At 45.6% G+C, this 27,147-nt stretch overlaps 1 protein-coding gene across 1 annotated transcript in view; it reads right to left on the bottom strand.

Moving 5' to 3' along the window:
- The window catches only part of LOC131696843 (calmodulin-binding transcription activator 1), a gene marked incomplete at its 3' end in the record, with an annotated part of 106,082 nt that overhangs the window by 71,794 nt on the left and 7,141 nt on the right, over positions 1-27,147 (bottom strand). Inside the window, 1 exon segment of the mRNA XM_058992934.1 lies at positions 25,778-25,896. Coding sequence (XP_058848917.1) covers positions 25,778-25,896 — 119 coding nt within the window.

A 27,147-nucleotide genomic window follows, 5' to 3' on the forward strand; every position in this document is an offset into this window, starting at 1 on the left:
TGTGGTTAAACCCAGCTCTCAGAATCACGTGCTGTGCATCAGATACACCGGGGTGCCAGCGCTACCCCTACAGCACGTCAGCTGATCCAGGGGGGGAAGAAATATCAGGGTGCTATTTTAAAGGATCCCCAAACAGATGCAGGACTGCGCCTGGTTTTTAAAACAGCACTCTGAGCCTGTGTGTGATGTTACAGTGCGCAATCACCGACACAGGCACGGGTTATTGGTTGTTGTGAAGAGTCCTGTTTTCTCAATTTCATGCGCCCGTGATTACTTTACTGTGATGGGAACTATCTACCGAGCCCCTGCCAGCTCCGTTTCCACTTTATTTCAGGAAGGTCTCAGCGGAACCCACGCTGGACTGCAGCAACAGCGTTCGCCTTCCAACACACCACACCAGACTGTCTGTCTGGAACATCCAAACTGAAATTACAGAGAGATACTGCGGCGACCTGCACTCCCGTGCGGTGAGGTTTACGAACCTGAGAGCGATCAGAGGCCTGAGTTTCACTGGCTTGAACGCTGATGACTTCATTACCAGAGGACCGTCTCTCACCACGGGCTCCAAACTGTGTACTGTAATCAGCAGCCTCTCCTGCACCTTCCCAGTGTGTCTGTGCGCATTCTTTTTTCATGGTTTGGATCCCCCCCCCCCCCCCCATAGCTCAGGCTGATATTTTAATTAATCCCCCCACCCCGTAATTAAAGAACTTGTTAATTAAGGATTAGGGGCTACTTCTCTTTCGTGGCACACAAACACTTTTTTTTTTTTTTGTACATTATTGCTGAAGCCAGAATTTTTTTTTTTCATTTTTATTTAAAGGTCTGCCTAGACCACGAGGACTAAAATAAATAAATAAATAAATAAATAAATAAATAAATAAATAGAATGTGCTTCCGAGCTGCAGCTTGTCCTTCTGGGACTGCAGGATCCATTTGTATTCATTTTTGTCCTCCGCTCTCCTCCGCAGATATATACCGTGCCGCTTCTTCAGAGACACATTCCAGGCCTTCCCCCACCCCCTCCTCCCTGGAAGAGCAAAACCAAATCAAATGACCTCTGTCTAGTCCTGTCACCCGCGCAGCTGAAATAAATGAGATTTTAAAAGCTACTCCCCACGCAGCAGCTTGACGGCAGACTGGATCTGAAACATGACATTATTTTGAACACGCCCTCCAGTTTATCTCCCGTACAATCTCGCGGACGCCGATCCCGTCTCTAATTGGACGTACTGGGAACCCAGCGAGATGCCTGCTGGGCGCCTTCAGTCTCTGCGCTGGCAGATGCTTTTCAGTCTTTTGCCCCGGGGCGGAGGGTAGATTTACTCTGGATCTTCTTTTCTGCAGTCGTTACTGCATCCCCCTGCCTAGCACTGTGCTGTGTTTTAGAAGTCAGGGACGGACTCCACTGGAAAACAGCACTGTAAAGCAGGGGAGCGGTGTAAATATGAAAGGGCAGCCTTGTGGATTATTTACCAAAGGAGGGCAGCCAACATGAAACCGCTACCTCATCCAGGGCTTGTAGGGAGTGACACTGCTACCCATCATGAGTGCAATACTACAGCACTGTCCACGGTCTACTTTAGTATACACTGAAGCACATTAAAAGGTAAAGATTAAAACCACACTTCTAGACACACACACTCGCACACAGACACAGATGCACACACACAGACACACACACTCGCACACACAGGCACACACACAGGTGCACACATACTCACTCACAGACACACACACTCGCACAGACAGACACACTCGCACACACAGACACAGACACAGGTGCACACACACTCACTCGCACACAGAGACACACACTCGCACACAGGCACACACACTCGCCTCCCCCCCCCCACACACACACACTCACCCCCCCCCCCACACACACACACACACACTGACACACACTCGCCCACACTCGCCTCCCCACACACACACACAGAGAGACACACACACACACTCGCCCCCCCACCACACACACACAGACACACACTCGCCCCCCCCACACACACAGACACACACACACACACACTCGCCCCCCACACAGACACACACACACACACACACACACACTCACTCGCCCCCCACACACACACAGACAGACACACACACTCGCCCCCCACACAGACACACACACTCACAGCTCAGTTCCTTTATGAAAAGGGCTCTGAAATGTTTTGCTCAGTCTGAATAACCTGTTAGAGCACATGAGCATTGAACCCTTTCCTGGCCGGTGAGAGTCTGGCTCTTGGTAACACAGAATGGGGAGCAATAAGGGAGGACGCTGTCAAACTGCTGAGCTGTGAAAACAGAGCAATGCTGTGAACATTTACACAAGTATTCAAATGAAAAAAAGGGAATCGGGGAAGTGAAAAAGCACAGATGTTAATAATGAACAAACACAACAAAACCAAAAAAAGCAATAAAAGACGAGAAATTAAAATATTATAAATAGTTTATTGGGCTAAAGTTGAGAATGATGCAAACTGAAGGTACACAAGGTTAACAGAAAACAAAAGGAAATGCAAGAAAAAACAACACATAATAAATAATATTAATACTAGAAAATAAATGAAATGCTTTCTACTGTGGGTGCTTACTTTACAATTACCGGTTATTGATTTTACAGACTTACAGAGAAATGTTTAATGGACTAAATATAAAATGCATGTGAATTATGCAAATAAGTACACAAAAAAAAATTAAATTCAAAATAAAATCTTAAATGCAAGGAAATAAAAAATGAAATGGTTACCAAGGTAATGCAGGAAGTCAGGGTTCAGGGGTCAAGTTCACAATAATAACAAGAAATCCAATATGGCGTCTGGACGCACGAGTCTGGAAAAAATAGAGGAAGGAGCTGGAGTGAGTAAATCAATCTTTAAAATAAAATACAAATTACGAGAGAGGAGGGGGGGGGCTGGGGGGGGGACAGACAACTTAATCAGCACCCAAAACAAACAGCACTTCAGGTCAAGCAGCTGGAGTTAGAGGACGTGACACCATACCTACACCAGAAGCCACTTGATCTGTGTTTATTTCGAATTATTATTATTTCTTGATAGGGCTTATGAAAGAGCAGGTCTGCCGATAGTCAAGATCTCTTTCAAGTAACACTTAAAACAAACAAGGCTGGAACATATCAACCGATTCTGCTGGATAAGAAACTACGCAGTCACGCGTTTTTGAAAATGAATTCTTTAAATCTTGGGAAAACGTTCTCCGTATCTTTCTTTTGCCCTCTGGTCCTCTGAAAGTGTCACACAGAATCAAAAGGGCTGGCCGTGATCGTCTTTAAAAGAAAAAAAAACACAAGCTGCCTTCCACGATCAAATAACACAATCTACATAAAGACCCGTCATTCTTCTCAGGCCAAGAAAGAGAGAATGCTCTGAAATGCCTTTCACTGATATTTAATTCAGCTTGAAACACTAAAGAACCATCGAGCATCCCTGAAACTTCCTTTAGAAGACACTTCGAGCCTTTTAACACGCTTCAAAGAGCCCGAGCAGGAACGGAGACAGCATTATGCAGTTCACCAGAAACCTGGCAAAGCAGGCATTAAAACACAAAGCTCTCGCACTGTGTGAAACTGGATTAGAAGGGCAGTCAAATGCATTGTGCTTTCACTCTGCTGTGCAGTGTGGAGCTTTCATAACCTCACAACACTTCGATACTGCACTGTAACAAAAATTGAGACATGCGAGTGATATTAACCTTGCTAATGTTACAATAAGCAATTTGAATACATTATCTTTGGGAAATATTTGTGTAATGTTTGTCTATTGGTTTCTTTTCTTGTTGTAAGAGCTGCGAGTAAATGACAGGGAGGCTCCTGCCCTGAGGCAGCAGGTTTGATCTCCTCCAGCTCCAGCTCCAGCTCCAGGCTAGAAGGTAACCCAGCGTTTCAATGCAGGGACCTCACTCCTCTCATAATGAAACTGTCATCTGTGTATCGAGAGCTGGGAGGCATGTAGGCAATTTGAACATTGCAGTACGAATCAATTCCCCCTCGCTCTGTCAGTGTGGAGCATGCAATCCTTCAGAGGCAGTGCTATCGATATCGTCTCTGCCCCACTGTAGCACGCTAACCCACTGAAACTAATAAAAGCAAGTGTAAAACGAGTCTCTCTTTCCTACGGGGCTCCGCTACAATAAGCGCAGATTTTTGTAGCTTGCTTTTTTTTTCCCCAGGTTTTTAAAACAATAAAACCCCAGGCCTCGCTCCCCCGGCACTCCAGCCCACTCCTCCAGTTCCTACACAAAGCCCAGCACCCGTTCTTTCCCTTTCACAGAGAACGGAGTGGAATGAATGTTTCATTTCTCTGCAGTGTTGCTCACAAAAGGCCTGTGGTGTGCAGCAGCACTTAAAGGAAAAGCTAACCTTGGCGGGCTCGATATTCCAGCTTCTCTCTATCTGTGGAGATGCGTTCGCTAGTCAGGGCTTTTCGTCAAGTAGTTTTCGAACCAGACTTTGCACCGACTGTTTTTTCCTTGCCCTTTAAAAAGTCACAACAATGACACTGCGTTGATGTGCAAGATGTTTACAAGCCCAGCCCTGAAGGGGCAGCAGTGTGGAGTAGCGGTTAGGGCTCTGGACTCTTGACCGGAGGGTCGTGGGTTCAATCCCAGGTGGGGGACACTGCCGTTGTACCCTTGAGCAAGGTACTTTACCTAGATTGCTCCAGTAAAAACCCAACTGTATAAATGGGTAATTGTATGTAAAAATAATGTGAAAAAAATAATTTAATTGTATGTAAAAATAATGTGATATCTTGTAACAATTGTAAGTTGCCCTGGATAAGGGCATCTGCTAAGAAATTAATAATAATAATAATAATAATAATAATAATAATAATAATAATAATAATTATTATGAAGGGGTTAGCATGCATGCTTCTGCAGCAAAGCCCCTATGGTCTATTGCGGCTAAAACCACATCCCCTTTAAGGCGCTACTGTTTAAGTCGAATGTGATTTGAACTCTGTGCCATCCGGTGGCTGGTTATTGCATTCACACTATTATTGAAGTTTATTTTGCACGTCTGTAAGTGCTGCTGATGGCACCTTCGTTCTTTCACGAGACACGTAGCTGCGTTTTTCCCCTTGCCCTTATTAAGCTCTGTATGAAATGAAACTCCTCTTAATTTAACAGCCTGGTTTATAAGGGGTATGCAACATGAGGGACAGACAGGGGAGAATGCAGAAAGCTTGATTGCACTGTGCCTGTAATTAAATAACAATACCCACACTGCGCAGTGAATAGAAGAACATGAATCCAGTCAAGGTCAGGTATGACAGAAAATCATTTCCATTTCAAATGAGTGTCTGTTATAATTACCTAAACGCTGAGCTGGATCTTCAATACTGTACACCAACCTTTAACCCTGTTAGTGCTACTCTGTTCTCCCCCTGCACACACATGTATCTAAAAGGGGTCCTGCGATAAGGAAGGGGTGCAGTTTTTAAGGCGGTGCTGTTTAGATCATTTTAACAGACCCCTGGGACTTCTGGTGTCTCAGCCCGGAATTAAAAAAATGTAATTAAGCAAATAAACAAACCCGCATCTAAATGTGCAGACGCCTGTTTTTTTTTTTTTTTCTTTTCTTGGATGGCACGCGGGGTGAAGCAGCCTTTCTTCAGTCTCAGATCGAAGGCTGGCGTCTCCGAGGGAGAGATCTGGAAATCTGCCCCTGGCTGCGTTTGCCCTCGCAGGACTCGCCAACACCTTGTCCCCTCTGTCGTCAAATCAGCCACTTCTCACCCCTGGCCACTTCATCACTTCAATTCTTCACAAATTGCATTTTATAAAAATAAACCGAGACACAAAGCAATACAGCCTGTCGGCATCGCAGGTCTCCTGAACGGTTTCTCGCCTCTGCTGTGGCCTGGCCAGAACCCCCAAATACTAAGCGTCTCCTTTCACTCCCCCTCCTCAAGAAGCAGGGTGGTCTTCATCTGCTTTGAAACCAGCCTGCTTGAATGGAAGTGCAGGGGGTCTCTCTCGATCAGACTGATCTAAACCACGAGGTCCTCCCAGACAAAAACCCCAAACCCTGCACGGAATGAGACTCGCATGCCCCCTTCTAGCACTTTAAGGAGAGCGCCTCAAGCACCACAAGGAGAATTGGGATGACCAGATCCAATCAATCAATAAAGCTAGCATCATTGTATTTGCGGGACACATGTCCCTTGTACTTTAAAAGGGTGAAATGAAATGTTTATTTTGGAAGTAAAGTAAAAAGATGGATTATCGATGCTCCTGAATATATTTGCATAAATGAGTGAATCCGGAAAGCGCTCCATTAGCAGATCTTAAGCCTTTAACCCCTCAGACCAGCTCTGACTACCCTGACCTGGATCTGCTAAGCCTCCTTCATCTTTCACAGTGCGGGGAGTTGTGTGCAGATTAGTGACTGATGGGACAGCAGTGGATTCAGAGAGAAGAGAGAGGGAGAGAGGGAGAGAGGGAGAGAGAGAGAGAGAGAGAGAGAGAGAGAGAGAGAGAGAGAGAGAGAGAGAAATATACTATTGTACCTGTAAAGGGGCTCTATATTAAATGAGGGTTTATAAAAAAATCTGCTGTCTGGTAATCCATTAGAAAAGATTCCAATAGTAAAAGCATTGCAATGTGTAATAAAACAGTGAAAGTATGGTAAAGCATTAAACAAAAACCACAATGTCAAGCCATGGTAATTGCACAGTATAGACACGGGAAAAGCATGGGGGGGGACGGGGGGGGGACTGCAAAATGAACTGTTGTTGCAAACTTTTATAGGGCAGCTGTATGGGTTTGATTTTATACAACCATGACTTAAAACAACAAAACGCGGGTCTAGCAAGTGCAGAACAGCCCAGGAGAATACAGTGTATTTGAAAAAGAAAAGATCTCCATCCAAGAACAACAAGATTATAATAAACCAAGAACAACGAGACAATAAACCAAGAACAAGGAGATTATAATGAATCACAGGACAACGAGACTATAATAAACCAAGAACAAGGAGACTATAATAAACCAAGAACAAGGAGGCTATAATAAACCAAGAACAAGGAGACTATAATAAACCAAGAACAACGAGACTATAATAAACCAAGAACAAGGAGACTATAATAAACCAAGAACAACGAGACTATAATAAACCAAGAACAAGGAGACTATAATAAACCAAGAACAAGGAGGCTATAATAAACCAAGAACAAGGAGACTATAATAAACCAAGAACAAGGAGACTATAATAAACCAAGAACAAGGAGACTATAATAAACCAAGAACAAGGAGGCTATAATAAACCAAGAACAAGGAGACTATAATAAACCAAGAACAAGGAGGCTATAATAAACCAAGAACAAGGAGACTATAATAAACCAAGAACAAGGAGGCTATAATAAACCAAGAACAAGGAGACTATAATAAACCAAGAACAAGGAGACTATAATAAACCAAGAGCGAGATTATAATAAACCAAGAACAAGGAGACTATAATAAACCAAGAACAAGGAGACTATAATAAACCAAGAACAAGGAGACTATAATAAACCAAGAACAAGGAGGCTATAATAAACCAAGAACAAGGAGGCTATAATAAACCAAGAACAAGGAGACTATAATAAACCAAGAGCGAGATTATAATAAACCAAGAACAAGGAGACTATAATAAACCAAGAACAAGGAGACTATAATAAACCAAGAACAAGGAGGCTATAATAAACCAAGAACAACGAGACTATAATAAACCAAGAACAAGGAGACTATAATAAACCAAGAACAAGGAGGCTATAATAAACCAAGAACAAGGAGACTATAATAAACCAAGAACAAGGAGGCTATAATAAACCAAGAACAAGGAGACTATAATAAACCAAGAACAAGGAGACTATAATAAACCAAGAACAAGGAGGCTATAATAAACCAAGAACAAGGAGGCTATAATAAACCAAGAACAAGGAGGCTATAATAAACCAAGAACAAGGAGACTATAATAAACCAAGAACAAGGAGACTATAATAAACCAAGAACAAGGAGGCTATAATAAACCAAGAACAAGGAGGCTATAATAAACCAAGAACAAGGAGGCTATAATAAACCAAGAACAAGGAGACTATAATAAACCAAGAACAAGGAGACTATAATAAACCAAGAACAAGGAGACTATAATAAACCAAGAACAAGGAGGCTATAATAAACCAAGAACAAGGAGACTATAATAAACCAAGAACAAGGAGACTATAATAAACCAAGAACAAGGAGGCTATAATAAACCAAGAACAAGGAGGCTATAATAAACCAAGAACAAGGAGACTATAATAAACCAAGAACAAGGAGACTATAATAAACCAAGAACAAGGAGACTATAATAAACCAAGAACAACGAGACTATAATAAACCAAGAGCGAGATTATAATAAATCACAGGACGACGATGATGATGCAAGCGCGGTTTTCTAAAGCAATTCAGAGTGTTCCCATTCCACCGTGTAGTTACCCCTGCTCTGAGTGTGGGAAACAGTAAATGGATGAGGTAAATTTAATCAAGACTTCCATATGCTCTAAAAAGCCCTTTCATATTTCACACTTCGAATTTCCCCACTTCAAACACTGTTCCAAGTCAAAGCCCTGAAAGCAAGATAAATTCCCAGGCTCGCTGTGAAAAAGCACATTCGCTGGGGGACTGCTAAAGAAACACAAATGAAAGTTTCATCAGCAGACCAAAGCTATCACAGTCACTGATTATTATCCTCAATGGCCATGTTTCATTTTTTGTTTATAAGCAAGATGCACGCTCTAATATATTAGAAATCAAGATTTTTATTTTTCATTTCCGTGTCGTTCATTTGTAGCCGTTAACTACACAGAGTGGGTAAGGAAAAAAAAGGCTTGATTGACTAATTAAGTGAATACTTGCTATTCATTGCTGCTCTTTTTTCGTGGTTTGTGGAATTAAATCCCAGGTTGGAGTAAGTGGTATTTATTTTCCTTGTAAAGGACTTGTTATCGTGTGTAGAAAGCGGTCTTGTGTCAGCCAGGGAGCGTTATGCAAAGCCATTCAAAACCTATGCTGTCGTTTGTTTAGCAGCATGGTAGCACATGTGAAAGGCTCTATTTTTTGTCACAGGATCACACAGACACGTTTGTTTGAGGGCTTTGCATTGACTCACTGACTGGACACATTTTTTATCTTAACTTCCAGTTGTGCATGCTTGCTGTCCTCTCTCTCTGTTTCTCTTTCTTTCTCTGTGCAGGTATTGAGTTTCACTATCGCTGCTCCATGCCATGTCTATCAGCTCATCCGATAACCTTGAGATTCCCAGCGATCAATCCCAGGCAGGAAGCAGAGCGACTGGAGCATGTCGTCATCGGGAGGGCCGATACAAAATCCTGGAACAGTCCGTTCTTTTTTATTGAAAAGACGGGGTGCTGCTGCTGGATCAATACCCCCGGGTCTCATTACTGGAGGCTCCTTGCACAGCCAGTTACAATTCTGTCATTAATCTATGTGAGATTATAGATTGCAGCCAGCAAATAAATAAATAAGTGTAAATGCTGATACAGGAAACCCTGGCCAACCCGTCTCCCAGCAAAGAAAAGGCTTTGTGCGTGTCGTGCATGTGTGTGTGTGTGTGCGTGCGTAAGTGCTTGTTCAACAAGGAAAAGCAAGCATCATCTGAATATTACATAAAACCATCAGAATATTAGTGCGAGAAGAAACAGAACATGTGTGCGAGTTACCTGTAGGTCCCACGCAAATCCTATAAATAAAACATAAACCCAGAGTGACCCTCTTGTGGGGAGAGCTGCTGTACTTGAACACTCCGCTCAGCAAGGCAAATTAGAAACAGGAGACCCCCAATCAGAGCTGTAAAACCAAACTACAGCCCCAGCAGTATGATGAGAAAGCACAGCACCTGCACTGTGAGGGAATGTGACAGTGTGTGCTATACAGTATGATGAGAAAGCACAGCACCTGCACTGTGAGGGAATGTGACAGTGTGTGCTATACAGTATGATGAGAAAGCACAGCACCTGCACTGTGAGGGAATGTGACAGTGTGTGCTATACAGTATGATGAGAAAGCACAGCACCTGCACTGTGAGGGAATGTGACAGTGTGTGCTATACAGGTGGATGGACAGGCGAGCGGGCTCCTCAATATAGCCGCAATGCCGGATTCTGAGCCTATCAATAATTTGTAAGGGAAAATGTCACAAGCAAGTTTCATCAAACACAGGACGAGCCAATCTGTGTGTGTGTGTATTATAGATATATCTATCAGAAGGGGCATGTATCGCCAGCAGGTGGAGATTAATAATTTAACAAACGTCCGTGCAAAAGCTGGAGCAAATTCAGGTCCAAGATTACCTTCCCACAAAGTATTTTTTGACCCATATTTAGTCCTTTGATGGGCAGTCGCTCTGCGCAGCTTCCAGCCTGGCTCCTGCTTTTCTTTAATGAAATGCGTTCTGGATAATTCTGTCTCTGTTGCTTCTAAACCTGTCCGGCTCCCTGCTTGCACAGGTGTTCACATCAGAAGAGAAAGCACCCCATGGGCTGCCTCGCCGCTCATTTAAAAGCCAGCCACATACGCCTGCAGGTGAATCGGACTGCACTCTTTATTAATGTTTCAGCTGGTTTTTCAATTCAATTATTCAAGAAAAAAAACAAAACAGCTCGCTGGGCATGATATGGTCTTTCTTCTTCATATACTACAGACAGAGAGATTGCTGCAAACCAAGCACAGAGCAGCAGGTGTCTCGCGATTTGCTGAAAGTTTGCTGGTAGAACTCACTGTAATGGTGCTGCTGTGTCAGGGTCAGACATCGAGAGTGTTTCCTTCATGACTTGTTCAGATCTAGTGCCACGGCTCCACACCTACACCAGCCAGATAAAACCGAACCGTGTGTGTGGAGCAACGCCAAGATAAAACACTATGGCAGCCCAGTACAGCCCAGTTAACACTGGAGTCAGAAATGCTACACATACAGGTGAAAGGGAATGCTACATTCGCAGTAACGTTATTGATCAAATATGTGATTCTTCTGTGAAGCCTTTATCAATACTGTGGCGATATATTATGGGTAACTGTTTCACACAGTGTTATTCAGTGGGCCTGGTCAAAGCTTAGCCAAGAAAAGGGATTTAAAACCGTGAAAGAAAAAGAGTAACAATCTAAAGATCCAGATCTGTGTGTCTGCAGGTATCGCATAACCAACATCACTCAAGCCCTGCCCCTGGTTTGACCAGCAGTTATGCAGGAAGTCGCATTGTCTGATGCACAAGCGCGCCTGACAGCCTGTGAAGATGCAATTCACTTCCTCCAGAAACAAGCAGTTTATACAGCAAACAAAAGGGCTGGCTTGGATTAAAATAATGCAAGAGTTTAAAAAAAAAAAAAAAACACACCTCTGTCCTTTTATTAATGTGCCAGCAAAAAGAAAGGATGAGAGAGCGAGAGATTGAAACACCACTTGGAACACTCTGCCCATTTCTTTGCCCCTCTCTTTCTTCCTCCTTCACCCAGCCGCGAGGAGAGACTCTTGAGTTAAGTTATTCTAGTTCTCCAGGGCCCTGTCTTGACACTTCCATTTAAAGATACCAATCTGGAATACCTTGCACTGATTAACAGTTGCCATCGCTGCGTTTGAATGCTAATCAATAGATTACACAGACGCCAGTTCATTCTGCTTCCATATCGCACACAGCCTTTGCCAGCTCATTATTGCCATTCCAGATCAAATACTTCATTAAAACAGAGCTAACCGTATTCAAATAGAATTGGCAGACGCACAGGGGGAACTGAATTGTACATTTTTCTTCACATCTGCACATTTGGAATATTACAAATCAGAAAGGAAACAAGTGAGGCCAGTCTCCCGTTACAGAGAACACGCGTGGTTTATTGCACAGAGAACACGCGTGGTTTAGTGTAAAGAGAACACGCGTGGTTTATTGCACAGAGAACACGCGTGGTTTAGTGTACAGAGGCCCACGTACGCTACAGCATATTTTCAGCTTCAGCAATTCAGATAAGGCCAGTCAAATACTGACACAAATCTGGCTTTTTCACTCCTAGCCTGAGCGCTGTCAGTAAAGATGAGTGATGACTTCATTCCTCGTCTGCTAAACTAAACCAACCGAACCGGGGGGGGGGGGGGGGTGGGGGGGCAAAATCACCTGATGAAACAGGAGGGAATGACTAATATTAAAACACAACAACACAAAATCACTGAGAGACATCAGAACGCGTGATTAATAACTGAGGAAGGCAAGCATTGCCAGACTTTGCATTTACAACTCAATAGAATAATGCCATTCCGCTCCCCAGGTCCACAATGCACTGTGTTTTTTTTGTTCTTTAACCCTTTAAAAGCAGGCTGAGACAGAGGTTACATCTTTTGTGTGCAGAGCTGTTTAATGAGCTGGATTTTCTAACGATGTACTGGATGAGCCCCAATCCTAAGTGCTCCTTGGGGTGCACTAGCCAATGCATTTTACTCAAGTCACCCCTGTGATGTTATGAGACGTGCTGAAGGAGCACCCAGACCAATAGAAAAGCTCTTCACATCCTTGAAACTAGGCATTACAGAAACTATCCCGGGGCATGAGATTCTTCTTTGTATTCCAAAGACAGACAGATTGCTGAAAACCGAACACAGAGCAGCAGGTGTCTCGTGATTTGCTGAAAGTTCTGTCTGCGAGGAGCAGGGTGCTGCTGTGTCAGGGTCAGGCAATGCTGTCTGTCTGCGAGGAGCAGGGGGCTGCTGTGTCAGGGTCAGGCAATGCTGTCTGTCTGCGAGGAGCAGGGGGCTGCTGTGTCAGGGTCAGGCAATGCTGTCTGTCTGCGAGGAGCAGGGTGCTGCTGTGTCAGGGTCAGGCAATGCTGTCTGTCTGCGAGGAGCAGGGTGCTGCTGTGTCAGGGTCAGGCAATGCTGTCTGTCTGCGAGGAGCAGGGGGCTGCTGTGTCAGGGTCAGGCAATGCTGTCTGTCTGCGAGGAGCAGGGGGCTGCTGTGTCAGGGTCAGGCAATGCTGTCTGTCTGCGAGGAGCAGGGTGCTGCTGTGTCAGGGTCAGGCAATGCTGTCTGTGCGAGGAGCAGGGTGCTGCTGTGTCAGGGTCAGGCAATGCTGTCTGTCTGCGAGGAGCAGGGGGCTGCTGTGTCAGGGTCAGGCAATGCTGTCTGTCTGTGAGGAGCAGGGTGCTGCTGTGTCATTTAAATTAACAGCTTGAGGAGTCTCTGACACAAGACCTCAAGCTGCTCTCTTCAAGAAATATTTTGTTAATCAAATTACAGGCCTGGCTTCAACCCCAGCACACTGCTTATCTGGAGCGCTGATCTTTGATGAAATACACGGTTCATCCATTAACCCTTTATCAACACTGCGGACAGATAGGAACAGTTTCACACAGTGTTGATTCAGCGGGCTCAGCCAAAGCTCTCCTCAAACACTGAATTGAAACTAATGCTGGGAATCTTGCATTCGAAGGATTGCAAAACGCGTTGCCAGTCACTGGCTGGTTACCCTCAAGGCTCTGGCTGGACAGGCAGGCAGACGGAAAGCCACAGAGCGCTCTCTTCACACACAGACAGCGAGTCCAGCACCTTGGACTTGATGGAGGTTTACAGGAGCTGGAATGGGTGGAGTGGAGTTCCTGAAGCCGACGGGATTCGTTTAAATAAGAACCGCACACAGTTTGAATTTAAAACAGGCAAACCTTTGGAACCAGTTTTGCCTCTGCTGGTTTTTATTTTATTTTTTTTAATCACTGCAGGTTTGAATTCAGTTTTCCCTCTGGTGCGGCGTTCTCAAACACCACTGCCAGCTCGCTGCCATATCAGCGTCCTGAAGCCACTCAGGTTTCTGGACGACTCGCGTAGGTAACCATTGCTTCTGTATCTGCTTCTGCTAATGACTATATTCGTCTGCCAAAAAAAACAGCGCTGTGTGTCGCACTTCACATACAAACTTAGCATAAACCTGTTCGAACCTCATCAATATTCTGATCACGGGACTAAATCCGGGAGCGCTCAATTATTACAAAATAACAAATAAATTAATAAATAAAATAAAAAAGCAAAACATGTTTGGATTTGCACCTGTGTATGTGTGTGTGTGTGTGTGTGTGTAGTAGGTTCGGTGTGTGTGTAGTAGGTTGGGGGTGTGTGTGTAGTAGGGTGGGGGTATGCATCTGTGTGTACGAATGTTAACGAACGAGAAAGATTATTATTAAAATGCACGCAGCATCCGCTGTGTTGCGAGTGACTGTCTTGTTTGATGCTGAATATTGCGAGCTGTGCCTGTGGCGCTCAGGGCTGTGTTTCAGTAAGTGATGTGGAAGGGAACCCGCTGCTGTGCCGGATCAGGCTCTCTGGAATTAGCAGCTGCTTCCTCCGGCTTACTCCAGGCAGCATTATTCCAAACAGCGCGGATTGAACAGCTTCCCATAAAAACAGAGCCTCCTTTCAGACCTCCCTTAGCATCCAGTCCACCGAGACTCCCCCGAACCCCCTCTCCCTTGAAGGGGATTTCTACTGGTTTTTCCTGAGGATATACAGCGTTTGCATCTCAATCCTGAGAGGAGGGGGGATTTCAATCGGCTATCATACTGCATGTCCAGATAGAGGGAGGTGGGGACGGGGGGGCTAGGGGCTTCATGGTAGAGGCTCCAGTTTGTCATCTGCTGGGGGCCAGGGTTCGAATTCTTGGGTTAGTGGTGGGGGGGAAGCACACGTTACACCCTTTCCTATCGCTTTTAAAATTACATTTAATCTTAAACGAAGAGGCACGTTTAATGCAGCCCAATAGGGGTGATAAGAGGGCGATCCAGCCCAAGCGTATTTGCTCGGAGCGTGATGATCCAGGTATTAAAATGTAGATAGCTTCCTCCCGCAGCATGTTCTCCTGTTTCCTCTCCAGCCCCGCTCTGAGAGCCAGACTCAGTCGCTGCAGAGCCATCATGTCAGCAAACAGCCGTCTGAAAACAGGACGTGTTAACAGGTCGGGGGAACTGGAACAGCCTGTTCCCACCGGTCTGCAGATCCACCCGACTGTAAAAAGATTAGATCAGCAGGGAGCACTTCATTAAAAAAGCAATTTTAGCTAAACTATAACCGGAGTAGTTATGTGTGTCCTAGCCAGTGGTGGAGGGAATCTGAAGGCAATTCATACTCTTGTCACTGAGGCATCGGGAGATCTCCCCCCCCCACCTTCCTTTGCTTTTTATAAACGCAACGCAGAGCTCTCTTACAGTATCATCTGTTTACGCTAAAGCCTTTTAATATGCTGCTTCCAATTACAAACAAACAAAGCCACGCTGTCTGTCCTCTTCAAACAGCCTGCTTCTGACAACTGGGAATTACTCTAACTGATCAGCCAAGTTCTCTATAAACATTACGGCAATCTCTCTCTCACACACACACACACACACACACACACACACACACACACACACACACGTGTGCGCACACTCACTCACACATAAGTGCACACTGACAGACACATGCACACACACAGACACACTGACGCACACACTGACACACATGCACACTCACAGACGCACACACTGACACGTGCACACACACATTATGTTTGCATCATAAACTCTAATGTCTAACGAGATACAGCACGGTAGCGAGAGCTAGTACACTGCCTCTTACAGAAACAGTACAATAAAATACAGATGCACATAAGGCTATACATGCTCCTATTACAATACAGTTTACAAAATACTTCCTAGAGCAAGCCTGTATATACAGCAAGCCTTCGAACACTCGTGCAGTCTCTCAACAAGGAACTACATCAGGAATCACTTTCACATATCTTTCCATGAGAGACGTCGAAGCTGCAGATTATCCTATTTATTATTATTATTTTAAAACTGCCCAGGAACTAGTCAGCATTCCACTCACAATCTGGGATCCTAAGAGTCCATTTAGTTAAAATAATAATAATCCATGTGGGAGAGTAATGACTGCGTGTGGCTGAAGTGTGGATGCAGTGTGGGGGGAGTGTGGGCTGAGCACTCAAATAAACCCTGCCCCCTGCTCTGTGGAGAGACGCAGCGCACTGTTCCAGAGGATCGGCACACAGGAGTTTGCAATACATGAGCAGTTTGTGGGTTCTACCACCTGATGAAGTTTAATAGCAGCACATCCACTGGGATCGCTTGTAATTCCTTTTCTAAGCGGTGAGAGAGCAACGCTGTGCCTGAGCTCACTACAAACAAGCTCGCTGCGAGAGCGAGCCCCCCCACCCCCCCCCCCCACAAAAGAAAACAAAAAACAAATATACATACAAGTTTGCAGAGCAGCTGTTCTGACTTGGTTTCCCTTCAGCGTAAATGAAACTCTGCAGGGTAAGTGTTTGAAGTTCTGGGTGCTGGTGCCCTGCCACACAAAGCTACTAAAAACTAAAGGAATACGGAATGATTTGCATAAGATGGGCCTCTCTCGTCGGTTTCTTTTTGTTAGTGATGTCTCCTCTAAGGCACGCACTCCCCTCTCAATCACTTAATATGCTTTTATAGTAAAGTGCTCCTACTGAGCTTTCAGCACTGAACGAAGGCAATTGCCTGCACTGAAAATGTGACGATGTCTTTGTGTGCACAGTGTACAATAGAAAGCAGGCTGATGAATACAGTGTGAGCCTCTCTCTCAACACAGTCCCACTGCTTCCACGCGCCGTGCAAGGAGATGCATTTTAATGTACCAGCGTGGAACTCTGGGGGGAGGGGGACAGGAGCAACAAGCAAGCGACGCGAAGCAAAATGATAAACCTCGTCTATCGAGCAGAGAGAGTACAGCCTTGATGAGTGAAGTCAATCTGCAATCACTGACAGTGCAGCTGAGCTGTGGTTATTAAAAACCAATTCTCATCAGACACACACATTATATTTATACACACACTATATGTACATCCCTCCTCCTATTTGCACTGTAGCAACAGATTTGCAAAGGTTGGGAGAATTTACTTTACCACCAACAGCACCAGTATGGGAAACTTGCCATTTCTACCTTCTGAATTTGCCTTTAGAGTTACCTGGAAAATAGAGAAACCAGCTAAGCTCTCACACGCACACGCACACGCACCCGCACTCACTCATATCACATATTCAGCTGTTACGGATCAGTGGTTAGATTGCTTACAGACCCCCTGACAACATTGTAAAAAAAACTAAAAATCGCACCAGGTTGGAGAGGTTATTTTTAAACCCTGCCTCCAATGCACAGCGGTTGTCTGAAGCTGCCGATGGAATATAAAGATTTTTAAAGAAGAGCTGCATCTGTGTGTGTGTGTGTGTGTGAGACAGAGAGAGAGAGAGAGGAGAGAGAGAGAGAGAGAGGCAGCCCCCAGCAAGCTCCCCGCTGCAGCCCCTGTTGCTCGGCCCGGTATGAAAGAGCAGCTTCTCGCTGTTTAAAGCTGCTAAGCTGCTCCGAACACTTGCTGATTATGTAAACATGACTTTGAGAAACGTACAGCACGAGGAGCAGAGTTTGGCGGAGAATTTCCTTACCACTATATAAACTTCGAAGAGGGGAGGAGCGGTGTGGAATTTTAACGATGGCAACTCCAGGTTCCCTGGAAGGACAGGATTGAATGCAGCTCTAATGAGCGGAAACGGAACAGAGACAGAGCCATTACGCCCGGCTCTGCCCCAGCGGGTTCGGACTCGGGTCACTGGCAGGCGGAGGACGGTTACAGCCCACTCACCTCCAAGGGCTTCGGACAACCCCTACGGCCGCTTACTCCGGCAATCAAATTACAAACCAGCGGTCAAACCAAACTCAGGAGACGCTAATTAGGGCTGTGCTTGAAAGCAGAATCCATCTCGGCGCGGCGAGCCGTTGGGAGAAATAAATAAATAGAAATGAAAGTGAAAGCTCAGCACACACGCTATTGTTTGTCAAAGAAATACAGGTCTCAGGAACTCCTTAAGGACCAGAAATAAATACGTGTCATCAATTCAAACCGTAACCAGATCCTGCCAAGAGTGACGTCGCCCGATTTACAACAACAAAAAAAACAACATGCATTTAAAACTCGAACTAGATTTGGGGCAGTCGACACAGACAAGACCACTGAGTTGGACTTCAGCACACTGTGTTGTGTTGCATTATACAATTTTGAAACAATATTCCAAACACAAGTATCTCAACAATTTTACAACTTCCTTTAAAGGAGACCTTGATTGTGGCTCTGCCTCAGATTCTGAATCCTCCTCTGATCCTGTGCAGCCCGGTCGGTTGTTCTCACAGATACAGACTGCATGCTTCACTTAACATTAACATTGCTTGATACGACTGCGTGAAACACGGGCGTCTGCACTGCCTTCAATTGCAACCATCTGCAGGGCTACGAAGTGTTCCATTCTCGGGAATACCAAATTCCCACTTTTTATCAACGTATTTAAATATGGCATTTGAACATAAACACAACGTTGGTAGTTCAAATAAGTAAATGTAATAAATATGACCACAATTCTTTTTTTTTTTTCCCAATCAGACTCTTGTTGCTGTAATAGTAAGTGAAGCTCCTGAAGACGCTTCACACCTGTCATCATGTTTCTAGACATCACTTGGCTCATTGCTGGCATTAAAATAAGCAGGAAAACCCAAGAATTATATTACAACAGTTCAGAAAACCAAACGCCGAGTGCAGTTGTGAGAATCACATTTACAGTCTTCCACTGACACAGTAGTTCAGTCTACAAATAAAGATGTTTTGAAAAGACCTGTTTAGCTTATTGCTGGCATTTACAATAACAATAAAAATATGAAGCAGTTTAGTAACAGTAACAATGTCATGCGAGAGTGAAACAGGTTCACCGAGTGTATCACCCGATTGTAATTTAAATAGCGCCCCTTTTACTGTAAACGCAGAATGAATCCTCTCAATTGTTTCGGTCCTAATTCTGCAGTGTGGTTTGCAAGGATTTAAAAAGAGGCGTGTCTCCAGACAGAATGTCTTCATGAACCCAACGCTGTGCAGTGCCTCCATCCTTTACACAGTACAGAGATCCATTTCCTTTAAGGATTGTATAGCTAGAAAACAGCGTTGAGCTCATTTCTTCAACGTCAGAAAAATATAATTCAATTAAGAAACGGCCCTGGTTTGAAACGGCTAATTATAGCTTCATCAGAGGCAGGTAGCGTGGAAAGAAACAAACGAAAGAATAATGAAACGCGTAATTAATTTAGCTCACTTTGGGAAAGCTCCGTCTTGAGCACAGTACCTTGGGTCTGTGCATCACATCTGCTGCTGCAGAGTCACTTCCAGTAGGACCTCGTTTGTTTTACGTCTCATCCGAAGGACGGAGCGCAAGGAGGTGAAGCGACTGTCTCAGGGTCACACAGGGGGAGTCAGTGGCTGAGCTGGGATTGAACTGGGAGCCTCCTGGTATCAAGCACCTTTCTTTAACCACTGGAGCTCCAAGCCTACCCAATGGAAGCGACAGCTCGCGCTAACTTTAAACAGCAGGCCCAACGGAGCTCGGAGCTGAGCCAGGGAACACTCCTGCTTCTCAGCCTTCCTCCAAGGACAGGCTCACCAGCTTTGAAGGTTATCTCAGTTATTTTCAGGCTGAATCCAATTAGGAAGACAGGAATACTCGGATAAAACTCAACTATTACTAGAGAGAAGCGCTCGGGTCAGAGAGTCTTGTCTCGAATCAACACCGAGGGAGGGAGAGGGGGAGAGAGAAGAGGAGAGAGATGGGCTGACATCCAAACCAAACCCAAAGAGGTCCGCTGTACTCTCCTCCTCAATTTATAGCTCAAAAAGAAGAGTGCAAAACGAGGGAGGGAGGCTGCAGACCAAAGAAAGAGGATGACACACACACACACACACACACGTAAACGCTGTCTGTACTGTTTTTGTAGTAAGTTCTGAATTGAATTGACACAAAGTAAGCATTCATCTGTGATGCATTACTTATTATTCATACAGTATTGATTCTGCCCACACAGCCTCGTCGTTTAAAGCATAATCCAACGCAGTGAAAGAGATCAAGTAAAAATAAAAACCTCTCAAATTAAGAGAGTCCAGTGGGGGGATGATCGCACGCACAGTTCTAACGCTAAACTGCGCTGTCGGAGAACATTTGTTCACCTACAGCGTTGTGCATTCTCAAGTCCCGTTGAGTGATGTGAAAGCAGTTTCAGGCTTACTGAACAGATGTCATGTGCTGTCTGGGCCGTGTAAATAATGGAGTAATGCATGTGCTGCTGTCTCTGCTGCTTCCCGGGCTCCCTGATCCCACTCGCTTGTAACTTGAACTGGCATTTACTCACAACCACCCTCATCATCACGTAAATACTGGGCAAACCCCTCACGGAGGCACAGAGCAGCAGCAGCGGCAACACTGCATGCTGGGTCTAGGATGTAAACAAACTGCAAAAGTCCATTACGGACAAGTCTCTCAGAAGCCTGGCCTCTCGGGTTCAGTGTGAAAGGTACAATTCCATCCCCCCTCCGTCGCATCTTTGGAGAGAAAAAAAAAATAATAATACCTGCCGCGCTTCACTGAACACACAGGAAAGAAAACTGAAAAAAAAAAAAAAAAAAATCAAAAATCAAAAAACTTGCCAAGCAGGGAGGCAGGGTTCAATTTACAATGCAGCAGGAGAAGGAGCAGTGACCTGGAACTGTAAAAATTGGGGTCAGGCAATTGTGAACGGGCATCTGTGTCTCAGGTACACTCCTCGCGTTTTATTGCTACAGGTTGTAAAACGCAATTAATACTTCATGTAAGCACGACACCCGAGTGGCAGGAGGCCTCGTAACTCAGTTAGCAGGGCTGTGCTTGAGTAAGCCAGGGACCGCGCCTCCTTCTAGAGATCAGAGCCACTCCGCCTCTCTATAGCACTGCCACTGGCTGGCCTAACTCTGCAGACCAGGGAGTTCTTAAAGAGAGTTATACAGAGGGGGAAAGAACTAAACTGTGTCGCTGGCTTCAGCTTGAGACTACAGGGGGGGGCTAAAGCTGGCCCCTCCACGCCTGGTCATAGGTTACAAACCCTGTTCTAAAGGGTTTATCTGAAACAATTAAACCCTCCATCCAGTGAGGATGGCAGTGTGGATGGCAGTGTGGACGGCAGGGTGGACGGCTGGGTGGAGGTGATCCTCTCCAGATCCGTGATTGGACAGCCCTGGTTTATCGGCTGATCTTGTTGTCTTTTCAAACCCATTAAAACCCTCTGAGAGCTATAGAGTGGAGCTCAATGAGCTGCTGATGGCTCTATCGACTGTTCTACATGAGTGAACTTTAAGAGAAAGAGATGGATCTACAGTAACTACTGCTGTCCATCAGAAAGTGTTCTGTTCCACACTACCCCTACATAAGGGCTCTGTGTTTATCCTGCTGGCACTCCCACCTTCCCCTGCTTTGCTTGCTCTGTAACAAGCTTAGCATTCTAACTGTGCATGAGGTAGATATGCCAGCTTACGATTCAACTGAAGATGATGGCGAGACAGTGCTGTCTGTATCTTTAACTAAACGCCTCACCCCCGCCTTCTTATTCTTCTCGCTCGACTTTACTAGCTGGCACAGCCATTATCCTCAACAAGAACCATTTACCAACAGGAAGCAAAGTGCTATTGACATTTTCACACTCCACAGCCCCCGCTCCCTGGCTGCTGCAGACGCGCAGGGCTCTCCAGCGGGCAATCGGAGGAGACGTCCTTCCAAAGAAAGCCTCTTTGGGAGCTTCGGATAAAAGAGGGAAAAAGGTCAACGTACCATCTAACCCAGAGTGTTCCTGTGACCGCCTACACCGTCCAGGGGAAGTCCATGTTAGACCTTTCTTGCTGTTACTACTGCTAACAAGACAGCTGAAGCAGCCGTTCAAAACCTTACCACCATGGTGGAGAAATCAAGAAATCAAGAGAGAGCGAGCGATACAAGCCTGTTACCGACATGGCGCCCCCAAAACTCCCCAGGATCTCTCTTACTCCGAACAGCGCAACAGGGGCTGAAACTGTAGCCCAAAACCCAAGAGGAGGAACGTTTAACAGGCATATACTGAGAAATCCATTCTCGGGAAAACGGTGCATTTTTGTAACACTGATGAATTGTGGGGGGACAAAAAATAAATAAAAATATGGTATGGCCCTGTTTTCATTATTTCAACCAGGGAAGGAATGCTTTAAGATAGCAGAGGGGCACAAGTACCCCCTAAAAGGCTCTGTCGGGCCGTTTCATTAGGCTGCATGATGCATGGCTCTAACACTGGATACAGTAACGCGTGCTAACACCCGACCAGCCCTGTGTGAACAGCCTCACTCTCTGTGTGCGAGTGTTGTCTGTGTGGCTTGAACCCCAAAGCATGCGCTCACTGTAACGAGGGTTAGGTTGCATTACCTTTATTAACAGACAGCATGCAACACAGAATGGTGTTATTACCAGAGCGTAGCTGTATTCCCTTCTTCCTCCGACCTAGCAGAGAGCTCTAAATAAGCCTGTTTCATGCCCTGTGACTTCACTCTTCCACATTCCTGTCCTCGCTATCCCTGCGTCTGGGTACCCCCGTCCTCAATCACTCTGTCTTCATCACAGCTGCTCTCCCGGTGAAGCTTGGCCCTGGCCCTTTGCCGTACCTCTCCTGACAGGTTTCTAAAAGAAGACCCACTCAGAACTCAAGGATTCTCGTCACATCCCAACACACTCACATTCAAATGAAGTGCACAGACAAAATGATGCCAGCTCAGCAGCACAGGAAACGCAGATCAACATTTCATATGGTAAGACATGTATCAAACTGTAAGTGGGACATTAGGGTACTTTAAAGCTGAAAGTATGCTTATCAAATCGTTTGAGAAGTAATAAAAAAAAAACCAAGGCAGAATAAACGATGCGTTATCTGTCGAGGGCCCCTGATTTGAACGGTGGCAGTCTCTGGACTTCAGATTATGTTTTTAATGTTTGTTGTGTGTGTTCTGGTCAGATTTCTCTATTTGTTTCCTCTCCCAGTAAGTCGCCTAATTTATACACTTTATAGAGCTTAGATTCATACACTGAATAGATGTATTTATATAGAACAGCTCCTACAGGGGCTCCCGAGTGGCGCATCCAGTAAAGGCGCTCCTCGCAGGATGTGCCCTATAGCCTGGAGATCGCAGGTTCGAATCCAGGCTATGTCACAGCTGACCGTGACCGAGAGTTCCTAGGGGGCGGCGCGCAATTGGCTGAGCACTGCCCGGGTAGGGAGGGCTTAGGTCGGCAGGGGAATCCACGGCTCACCGCGCATCAGCGACCCCTGTGGCCGATAGGGCGCCTGTGGCTCTGCAGCGGAGCCGCCAGATCTGTGTTGTCCTCCGGCACTATAGGTCTGGTGGCATTGCTGTGGATCTGCAGTGCGAAAAATGACGGCTTGGAAGGAGCACGTTTCGGAGGACGCGTGTTTCAGCCTCCGTTTCCTGAGTCGGCGGGGGGGGTTGCGAGCGGTGAGCCGGGGATACAGATAATAATTGGGCATGCTAAATTGGGGTGAAAACCGGGGTAAAAATAATTGGCGACGACTAAATTTATAAAAAAAAAAAGAAAAAAAAAAAAGAACAGCTCCTACATACCATACAGCTTAACAAAGTGGACACTTTCTATGAAAGTTTACATCGGCCTCAATATGGTGCATATACCAGAAAGTATTTTAATACACAGTATTAGATCGATCCTGAACAAGACTAAAGGCTTTTTTTTTTTTTAATCCCCCCCCCCCCCCCCCTCCTCGTGGATAGAACTCATCGATATTCACCAAAGAGAAATATCTACTTTTCAATTTATATATTTTTTTCACTGATTATCTGCTAGTGCCTTGAGACAAGACAGGGGTCTATAAAATTGATCCCACAGCAGAGGATCGAAACACAAAGGCTCGCTGTGTGACGGATGTCAAATTGAAATCCTCCTTTTTAATGATCTAAACCAGCGGTGCTCCACCTGTGGCGCGCCACGTCTAGGACTTTGTTGTGTAATGACATGCTTAATTATTTCATTAATCTCAGCAGGTTTAACAAAATACGAAGCACCTGGTTTGGGACAAGAGCCACGCGCGCGGACCACCGAATTCAACTCCCCCCGCCCCCCCCCCCCCTCGAAGGCGCTATACAAACAATGATAATGATGATGCGGTTTTTATTGCTGCTTTCTGTCTCTCCCAATCTAATTTCTGCATCTGAAGCTCAAGCAGCCCCAGAGTGAACAAGTGCCAGAATCAATCTCTCTCTCGCTCTCTCTCTCGCTCTCTCTGCACAGCTCAGCTGGTCCTGGCATGCGAACGATGACTGCAAATGCAGACTAAAGGGCAGAGAGACAGACAGCAATGCAATTCATCCCCCCAAAACAAAAGTTAATAGAAAAGAGGAGACTGCGCGCAATGACCAGACACCGACTGGGAGCAATTTAGGAGAGGAGAGGTGAGGTGAGGGGCGGAGAGGGGAGGGATAGAGAGGAGAGGAGAGGAGAGGGGATAGAGAGGAGAAGGGAGGGGCGGAGAGGAGAGGAGGAGAGGGGAGGGGCGGAGAGGAGAGGGATAGACAGGAGAGGAGAGGAGAGGAGAGCTAAGGCAACATGCCAGAGGTTAAATAAAGGATGACATTCCAATTTGAAACAAAAGCCCTAGAGAACAGGATTGAAGGACTTCTTAAAAAGCAGACTGACTCTTGAGCAAAAAGTGCACCTTTAGGGGAACTCTGCCAGCAAGGCGATGACTAGCGTGGAGTTCATTTCTACATTTGTTCTGTTCAAACAGTAACTTGCCTTCCACGTCGACATGAGCCATGCACACATTACACTCCATCATTAGCAGCTGAGCAGTGCTTCCCAGCATGCTCCCCTCATGCCTGTGTCTACAGGCCCTGCATCTGTAGAGCCCTTTTCTCTGGTAAGAAGAATGAACAGCTGTATCGGAGCTCCTCGCTGAACAAGCGGTCTCGTGTTGCCCCAGATTTCTTATGAATCTATCCCCAGCCCTTTCAAACCTGCCTCTACTCTGGGTTTCAAAGACGTAGGAATTGTTTGGAACTTCCTGCCAAGACTTCCCCTTCTGTCCACATCACCAGAGAGGCACACGTCTTATTTACTCTGTTCTTTGACCTCTGTGTGCTGCTGATCCAGTCTGAACCCCCCCCCCAACATGCACGCACACACACACACACCCCCACACGCACACACAGACAGACACACCCCCACACACACACACGCACACCCCACATGCACGCATGTGCACACACACGCACATATATATTGTTTTAAACCGTGCAGTTTAATCCCTGCTAAACAGTTTGATTTTATATTTAATTTTTTTAATCACATTTTTCACAGAGAATAATCAATGTTAAGTTTCACACTAGAGCAGGCTTTGTACCCAATATGTACCCAAGGAACATTAATAACAGAGCCTAGGAGTCTTTGAGCCAGCAAAATAGAACACAAGCACACGGGTGCCCCATTAACCAATCCCAATCGCTGAGCAGGAACTACAAAACGCACGGGACGCAACGCCTCGTTTTCAAAAGACCAATAAGCACATCATGGACGGCCATGTGCTAAATCAACAAGATCATCACTCTGCGTGCCACACACCCAGGTCCCACTTACTCTGTTAGGAGCCACACTGCTTTCTTTCTGTGAGTTCTGAACACCGTGGCGTCAGTGTGCAGTTACTCCAGGATAGCTACATTCCTCAGCTCTGTGAGCCCCTGATGAACCGCACCCTGCTCCTGTACAGCGCCCCCCTCCCCTCTCCAGCACACACACCGTGTTTACAGCTCTATGAATGAAAGGTTTTTACCTCATTGGTGTTCCAGCGGTGCCTTTCCTTGGGAAGAGAGGAACATTTCGGGAGGCATTCGAGCAGCTTCTTGGGTAGGAATATTTTCACATGACTGCCATTGCTGTTACCATGATCATCTGAGGAGAAACGGAAAACGACAAGAGATGAGTGCAGGGAGATTCAGTGTGCTTTCACTTCCAAAACTCAACCAATCAACCCTGTATTTATAAAGCACCTTTCACACAAAAACGACATCAACAGCATAACCATCCTGAACACATCGCAACGTGACCGTCTATAAAAAAAAAAAGACATGAACAAATAAAGAATTGTAAATGGAGCAGTGTGGTGTTTTTAGCTTGTGTGTGTTCCGAGTGTTTACTCAGGATAAGAAAGTCCGCTGCACACGTTGATCCAGCCGTGACCCTCCTCCTGATCTGCTGCTTCGCCTGTCCCAAACTCTCCCACAAACAGGGAACACATTCCGGAGCAGGGCTTACTTACTTATTAAGCCAACTCAGCACCTGGCCAGGACTCCAAGTCAGTGCTAAACGAGGCTTTGAACTTTTTATAGTGTTTGCAACAGCTCCTGAAACAACAGGGGGGAGCAGTACTAATGTTCATAAGAAAACAGACTTCACCCTTTCACGCGCACCTCCTCCCGCGAGGCTGTAAAGTGAAATTTAAACGGCTGTGCGCACGACAGGGGCACAGCATTCGCTGGCATATCTTTTCAACGAGGGTCAACTAAAACCCGCCCCGGTCGCGGGCCGTCAGACATGACTGGCTTACAGGCGGGAACAAAGAGAAGGCCGGCCAGCTCACCCCAGCTGCACAGGGGGCCAGCGAATCAGCTTGAAGGCAGGATTAAAAAGGTACTGAACCAGGGAGAGAAACCACACAAATACAGAAAACAAGCCTCTGGCAAAACACTAACGAAAAGACCAACCATGAAGCTACATCGCGCTCTGCTCCGGAATGAAAATTCAGCCTGCGAAAACTTACACAAAGCCAGGCAGATATCTGTGATCATTTGCTTCGCCCAATTAGCATTTACATACAGTACCTGCTCAGGAATTGGAAACTGTTATTATCTTCAGCAACAAACAGAGCAGACACGCCGGGCAGAGAAATGCACAGCTTAACAAGAACAGAGAGAGGGGGGGAGAGAGAGAGAGAGTAATGAAAACAAAAAGATGAAGAAATAAAAAGCATTGTGGTACACGCTGAGCCCTCGCTGTCTATTCACAGCACACTTTGTTTTCTCCCAAATGACAGACTAACGACTTGAAGGAACGACTATAATTAAAGCATGCTTAAGTGTTGTACAAGACGTAACGGGCAGAGAGTCTGGTTTGTGCCGTGCTTGCGTCTGGATGCTCCTGTAG

This window comes from Acipenser ruthenus, chromosome 20 (genome assembly GCF_902713425.1).
Source record: "Acipenser ruthenus chromosome 20, fAciRut3.2 maternal haplotype, whole genome shotgun sequence".
NCBI lineage: Eukaryota > Metazoa > Chordata > Actinopteri > Acipenseriformes > Acipenseridae > Acipenser > Acipenser ruthenus.